Source organism: Panicum virgatum, chromosome 3K (genome assembly GCF_016808335.1).
Source record: "Panicum virgatum strain AP13 chromosome 3K, P.virgatum_v5, whole genome shotgun sequence".
Lineage (NCBI taxonomy): Eukaryota > Viridiplantae > Streptophyta > Magnoliopsida > Poales > Poaceae > Panicum > Panicum virgatum.
Window position 1 is genome coordinate 9,263,009 of NC_053138.1, and position 7,934 is coordinate 9,270,942.

A 7,934-nucleotide genomic window follows, 5' to 3' on the forward strand; every position below is an offset into this window, starting at 1 on the left:
AACTTTTCAAGTCCAATTGATGTTATAATATATGACCGTATTCCACAGTTCCGTGTACCTGAGAAAAAGTTACAAATAGAGGTGAAAGAGACTATAATTTTGTATACCTTTACTTGAGCATCTAATTAACGATTTTTCTTATATAGTTTTCTAGAACTCAAAACTAGGAGGCAAACTCAAAGTGGTCCATCTTATGACGCCTCCATGCATGACTTCCCAAGTCAATGTGATGTTGCCTCCACCATTACATTTTCATTCTCATCTATATATACTTGAGAAGTAGGCTCTAGTCATTCACTTGTGAATGATCAAGGCTGGAATTTTCCTTAATCTAAAAATATATACTTGAGTTACCCCGTGCGCGCACACGCACACACATGAGAAGTCATCACGGACGACATTCTCTGGCGATGCTGCTATTCATTTTTTTTTCAATGCGAATATGCAATTATTTCAGACAAATTAAATATGCTGATGTGGAGATGCTGTAACTAGAACTAGTTAATTAGTATGTGAGCACTACTTCGGAATGCTACAATCATCAATTGTTTTCTTCGAGAAGGAAAATAGAAAGAATTATAGTGATTGTCTTTTTCTAGTTTTTTTATAAAAAAAACAATTAATGCTGTAACAATGTAATTGTTTTTCCTCGACCGCATAGCTAGTCAAAATGATATTGATTACGGTTGTACATACCCGCTTGACATTGACTATGACTTTGCAAGAGATTGAAAGGAACACTGCACAGTTCTCAACACTACTATGATCTAAATGTACAAATTAAACATGCATAGATTGAGAAATTATATTATTCGGTATTTCATCTACTAGATTTGATCCGAGCGGTCCATTAATTCAATCGGACGGTCCGAATTCGGCGGTAAGTCTGGTATCCGTTGGCCCAGTGCGCGGGGCCGATCAACCTCCACCACCTACTACCACACCCTTATCTTGGTCGAGTAGACAGTTCGCCAAGAATTGAAATTGTATGCACCACAAAATAATACTAATAAGCTTCTCCTCTCAGCTAGTCATCATATATATGTTAATAATTCACTCGGTTGTTGACGCCCTCTTAGCTTGGGCCTATATATACTCGTGCCATCTCCTCCACATTTCATCATGCATGAGCACTCTCTCACACACTACTACCTCCCTATCTTATAACGCGATCGATCGACCCTGATTAAAGGTAGCCAAGTGATCATCGTATCACTCGAGGGAGGAGTTAAAGAAAAATTAAAGGAAGGTGCGGCTCCGTTGAAGTGGCCGGCTGGCCGGTGAGCTAGCTAGGGAGCGAGCGAGCATGGGTACCATCGGGTTCCCGGTGACGAGGAGGAGCAGGTCGCTGGTGGCGCCGTCGTCGGCGACGCCGCAGGAGACGCTGCGGCTGTCGGTGATCGACCGCGTGGCGGGGCTGCGGCACCTGGTGCGGTCGCTGCACGTGTTCGACGGCCGGCGCGGCGGGGAGGCGGTGGTGAATAATAATAAGACGCCGGCGCCGGCGCCGGCGGAGACGGTGCGGGAGGCGCTGGGGAAGGCGCTGGTGGACTACTACCCGTTGGCGGGGCGGTTCGTGGAGGAGGACGGGGAGGTGCGGGTGGCGTGCACGGCGGAGGGCGCGTGGTTCGTGGAGGCGGAGGCGGCGTGCACCCTGGAGGAGGTGAAGCACCTGGACCACCCCATGCTCATCCCCAAGGAGGACCTGCTGCCGGAGCCGCCGGCGCCGGACGTCGACCCCCTCGACATGCCGCTCATGATGCAGGTAAGACGGATATCCGTCTATGTTAATGCAAACGCAAAAACTAATGCAGCCTCAATTACTGAAGCATTATATTTATCTAGAATTGCTGACAAAGCAAGTCGATAGAAATGAAAATAAGAAAAAGGTAGGAGTAATAAGCAAGAGAGAAGGAGTAATCTTTTCCAAGGTCCCAAACTAACTTTGAAGTGAATTAGCAGCGAAACAATACTAGCGTGCAGTAATGGTAGCTAGTTTATTGACGGTGTGCATGCGTATATAAATTGAAACAACTTCTTTTTCATCCCTCTGTTGACAGCCAAAATTGCCGCAGGCTCGATTAGCTAGCGAGAATAGCATCGATCGGGAGAATATATATATATATATATATATATATATATATATATATATATATATATATATATATATATATATGTTTATTATCTGTAGTTGGTGAAAGAAATTATTAGAAATGAAACCAAGAAAGGTTTAATAAGCAAAAGATCGAGAAGGAATAATAGTGTTTTCGAAGGTCACAAACGTTGGCGCCATATCACGATCAAGTCACGAGATTGGGACTGTACCTGAAAAAGGTAGAAATGGTACCGGCATCACTCGTCAAAAGAATTTCGCACCGTTTTTTTTTCTGTGTGTGCACCTAGCATCTAGATTCTAGCCTTCTAGGGCCATGCATGGGAACCACGACAAGATCTTGTCAAGTGCATGCTAATCTAACCACCTCTGTTTTCTGCTCAGTGCTCACTGCCGTGTGGGTCACGGACTAGCAGCACGCACCAATAATACGTGCTCACTACGACACTACTACCAGTAGTGATCGATTATACTTATTAGCTAATAATCTGCAGAAAACCTGCATGGAAATGAAAAGGCTAGTCTTTTTTCGGAACCGGTTTAATTTGAAACTGATGGCAGATAGGGTCTCGTAAGTTTGAAACTGAAGCTAGAGGGACGCGTGCGAGCGAGGGAGGGATTGCATATGCACCCGTGGCGTATAAGGTGCATGTGCAACCGGTCGCAGCGCAGCAGGTGGTGATGGAGATAGAGCGCGCGTGCTAGCTTTTGGCGGCAAATTAACCATGCGTATGTGCAGTTGGGCCATCGAGATCCATCCATCCATCCAGCGTCTCTGTGCTAGCTCCAACTGCTACGTACGTTCCTCTAACGCATCGATCGATCACAGCAGGCGTACACGTACGTGCAGTGCCTTAGTACTACGGAATGATGGAATACCAGTATACCACGACCTCAGAAGTTGATCAGAATTGACAAGGGCACCAACTTCCTGTACCTACTTACCTACCCGCCTACCACTACAGGACATGGGAATACTTAACATATCTGAAAGGTTGGAAGGCTGTTGTTGATCGATGTATAGAGATTGGTTACCAGATACCACGACAACATTTGGTGCGTCCTCTGCTAGCTATATGATCGAAAAAGGGGCACGCATTGGTGGCGCCCACTAGTGTGGCACGTGTACGTCTCCTAGTTTCCTTCATATCCATCCCGATCCCATATATATGAATAAACAACATGATCTATCCAAGGGAAAAGTTGGACAATACACATGCAGTTAATTATTACAGAGGTGGCCCGTCTGGTAGTATTATATTATTCACAGATCACAATGATGTTAAGGTTGTAGTTGTTCTTAATTGAAAAGGTGACAAGAAGAAAGCTGTGAGAATGTGATAACTTGGGAGGTACGTTCAAATCAACTTTTGTCAGAAAAAAAAACTCTTAGCCTGGAGTAGAAGACTAGCTAAACACTTTGCAGCCAACCATGCGAAGAGACAACATGTATGGCTCCATATATATAAAAAAAACTTACTTATCCTCTCACATATCTTTTCATGGCTCGGCATGGGCCATGCATGACACTTCCTTTCTCATCATTCAACTTAACGAAATCATTTAGCCTGCTGGAGACCAAAAAGCTACATAATGGCCAGGCTAGCCAAGCTGATGATAAGCATTGCAAATATATGTACTTACGTTGGAGTGCTACATTACTGTGTTGACCATGGTGCATGCATGACCGCACGGAAATGTACCTTCAGCGTCCAGTAAAAAGAAAAAGGCGAAATCTTCAGCAAATCTAGTGGCGCACCGACGTACTCGTGTGGACGTGTGGTTGGTGAAAAAAGGCTCTGGATAAACGTCGGTAGCACTGGGGGCGGTGAACGGTCTGGCAGATGGCAAGCAGGCGCCCAAATGGTCATTCATGCATTAGTTGTTGGGTCAGTGAAAAGGGGGGAGAGAGAGAGAGATGTGCAGGTCAAGACTCAAGAGGCTCCATCCGTGGCGTAGCTTTCAGCCTTTATTTCACTCCGAGCGAGTGACAATGGCCTCGAGTACTGACATGATGTTATCCCTTGACTAGCTACCAAATTTAACCATCTATCAATCGACTTTCTCCCTCGCTTGCCACGTAGGTTCATGTACTTACTGGATGTGCATGCTGCATGGTACACAGATGGTTAGCTGCTAACTCCACAATATTTGGCCAACTAACGGAGTCTCCATATTCGCTCTCAAAATCTAGAAATTCCCACATTAATCGGAGAAAAATAGAAAAATAAAAATTACTCACCACTGCAAATTAGCCTAAAATATCTCTGTGCCTAATTAAAAATCACCCACCAATGCCATTATGAAAAAATAAATATAATCTATTATTATCTTATTATTTGACCAATAAATAGAGCCTCCACAATTGCTCTCAAGGCCTAAAAATTCCCACATTAATCGGAGAAAAATAAAAAAATAAAAATTATCCACCACTGCCATTACAATAAGTTCTAAGGCCTAGAAATTCCCACATTAATCGGAGAAAAATAGAAAAATAAAAATTACGCACCACTGCCATTATAATAAAAATTAGCCTAAAATACCCTTATTCCACATTAAAAATCACCCACCAATACCGTTATGAAAAATTAAATATAAAATATCATTTAGCTATATATCAGGCCTAGAAATTCTCACGTTAATCGGAAAAAAATAGAAAAATAAAAAATACCCACCACTACCATTACGATAAAAATTAGACTAAAATACCCCTATGCCTAATTAGAAATCACCCACCAATGTCATTATGAAAATTTAAATATAAAATATTATTTAGCTATGTATCAGTTACAAATATATACTATTAATAAAAACCAAAGCTAACAACATTCAATCAAAATAAAATGAAAATAAGAATAATTATCTGCATAATATTATTAAAGCTCAACAAATCAAATTATTATTATAGGTAGATTATAGTTGAATTGTTTTAATCAATAATAAGACATAATTTACGATAATAAACAGGATGATGTATGGTAAAAAAAATTGTATAACCTTTAAGTAAAGATAAAACGACAAGCAATTTTTTACGGGCTAATTAATTATCATGCATCTTCCAAGCAGCATAGTTCTTCATGCATGAATCATGAAATTGTGGCCGCGCGGCGCAGGTGACCGAGTTCGCGTGCGGCGGCTTCGTGGTGGGGCTCATCTCCGTGCACACCATCGCCGACGGCCTCGGCGCCGGGCAGTTCCTCAACGCGGTGGCGGACTACGCGCGCGGCCTCCCCAGGCCCCGCGTGTCCCCCGTCTGGGCGCGCGACCTCATCCCGGCGCCGTCCAGGATCGTGTCGCCGCCGCCGCGCTTCGAGCTGCTGGACCTCCGCTACTTCACCGTGGACCTGAGCCCGGAGCACATCGCCAAGGTCAAGTCCATCTTCTTCGAGGCGACGGGGCAGCGCTGCTCGGCGTTCGACGTGTGCGTCGCCAAGACCTGGCAGTCCCGCGTCCGCGCGCTCCGGCTGGACGGCGGCGACCCGGCGCGGCCCGTGCACGTGTGCTTCTTCGCCAACACGCGGCACCTCCTGCCGCAGCTGTCGGCGCCCGGCGGGTTCTACGGCAACTGCTTCTACACGGTGAGGGCGACGCGGCCGTGCGGCGAGGTGGCGGGCGCCGGCGTGGTGGAGGTGGTGCGCGCCGTCCGGGACGCCAAGGCGCGGCTGGCGGCGGACTTCGCGCGGTGGGCAGCGGGCGGGTTCGAGCGGGACCCCTACGAGCTCACCTTCAGCTACGACTCGCTCTTCGTCTCGGACTGGACGCGGCTGGGGTTCCTGGAGGCGGACTACGGGTGGGGCGCGCCGGCGCACGTCGTGCCCTTCTCCTACCACCCCTTCATGGCCGTCGCCGTCATCGGCGCGCCGCCGGCGCCCAAGCCCGGCGCGCGCGTCATGACCATGTGCGTCACGGAGAAGCACCTGCCGGAGTTCCAGGACCAGATGAACGCCTTCGCCGCCGGGAACCACCAGTGACGACGACGGCGTGCGCCCATCGCCATTATGGATCGATCGATCGTCTAGCTTGCTATGCCTCTCTCAAGAACTGCATGCTGAGTGGATCTATTTGCTTGCTGCGTGTAATTTGTAGTATTTCAAACTCGCCACAACTAGCGTTGCCTGCCAGCAGGCTCTGCCCGAAAATGGAAGCGTCTGTAAATCGTCGCGGATGAAATAAAAACCGAGATGCACGATTAATTTGTGCATGGCTAGCTAGATCGAGTTTGGTTGTGTGCTAGCTGCAAGTGTGCGTCTTATTGTCTGCGTCTGTGCTTTGTAAAAAGAAAATGGTCTTGCAACGTTAAAAAAAAAACAGAAGCATGATTTGTACATGCATGTGGCTAGTTAGCTTTTGATTATTGGGTACGTGGTGCGATTGTGCGTGCGCGCGTATGTGATCATCATCTGCGTTTATGTTTCGGGAAAAAAAAAGAAACAATGTTGTCCGTACCTGATGTATACGTGGAGGTACGATAGAGACATCAACGACTTGCTTGTGGTTGAAACTTAATTATGTGACTGACGTTGATTTCTCCGGTGGATTTAACTCATGATGGCGTCGGCCTAGCTAACGAAGTTGAAAGCGCCGGCAATGCTACTCACCAATTCCTATTTAGGTGGGGGCGGTTTAATGGACTGGCTACTAAATCATTAGTTCGCCTATGATGTATAAGCTAGGGTACTGAAACTGAAAGCATCATCGTCTGGTCATCATGCCTCTACTTGCTGACGCCAAGCTGCCGCCGGCGTGACGTACGCAGCCACCAACACACGACGAGCTCTCCTTTCCCTCGGCGACTGCAGCGCGCAGGGGCGGCGAGAGATGCATGCAGGTGCTCCTGCCGGCGGGGACGGTACGGTGTTCATGATAGAATTAGACAGACTTAAACATTAGAGCCTAATAACCCAAGATCTTAACATAACCTAGTTCATGACAAATCAATCTAATGTGGAATAAATTAATAAACATTATACCAGCGTTAGCAGTTGCAGCAGCCATTTACGCCTGATCCGTAGAGGAAGTAGGCGTTCTTATCGGTGTAGAAGACGCAGCAGCGAATCGGCGTCCTTCGGGCGCCAACGGGAGTGCTTGGCCTTCCAAACCCCTCCAGTGCCTTTAGCGATCAGACTAGCGGTGGCTAGGGTTTTAGTATGACGTGAATGGGTGTTTAAGGTGCTAACCACGTCCTTATATTTATAGGCACTGTGGGGCTGGGGGCCAGCATCTGGAAACGGGCCTAATGGGCCTGCTGATCACAGCCCATTAGGGTTTTATCATTAGGTTTCCTTAATCGCGTTTAGATAGTTTAAACGTTTCCTAATAGTAAAGATCACAATATATCTTAACTGAAATATTTATTTCCAACATTCTCCCACTTGATCGAACGGTTAAGGCTAATGTTCGTATCATACTAATATTCACCCTTAGTAGTAACAGAAAGTACCAGACCAATGCGTCGTCAGTAGCTTGATGCACTACTGGGACCCCATTACCCACAGTCTCACTGAAACACCTCGGTAGAACGCTTATTCGTTAGTTGGGAATCATAATGGCCCTAAACCAGGACCTAAAGACTATCCACCAAACCCATATTAGTAACGTGCTGCTTAAACACGTTTGGTGGTAAGCCTTTAGTGAGCGGATCCGCTAACATAGAATTAGTTCTTATGTGCTCAATCTTAATGGTTCGATCCTGGCATCTTTCTTTCACAACATGATACTTAAGGTCAATGTGTTTGGAAGCATCACTTGACTTGTTGTTACTCGAAAAGAATACTGCAGACTGATTATCACAGTATAACATTATAGGTTCCGTAATGCTGTC

The 7,934-nt window shown here is 46.2% G+C and overlaps 1 protein-coding gene across 1 annotated transcript; it reads left to right on the forward strand.

The window, feature by feature from the left end:
- Positions 1-1,056: 1,056 nt before the first annotated feature.
- Positions 1,057-6,442, forward strand: LOC120697380 (acyl transferase 4-like). The gene is made up of 2 exons (XM_039980586.1): positions 1,057-1,765; positions 5,227-6,442. The coding sequence occupies exons 1-2, from the start codon at positions 1,307-1,309 to the stop codon at positions 6,082-6,084; spliced, it is 1,317 nt and encodes a 438-aa protein (XP_039836520.1). The 5' UTR covers positions 1,057-1,306; the 3' UTR covers positions 6,085-6,442.
- The last annotated feature ends 1,492 nt before the right edge of the window (positions 6,443-7,934 follow it).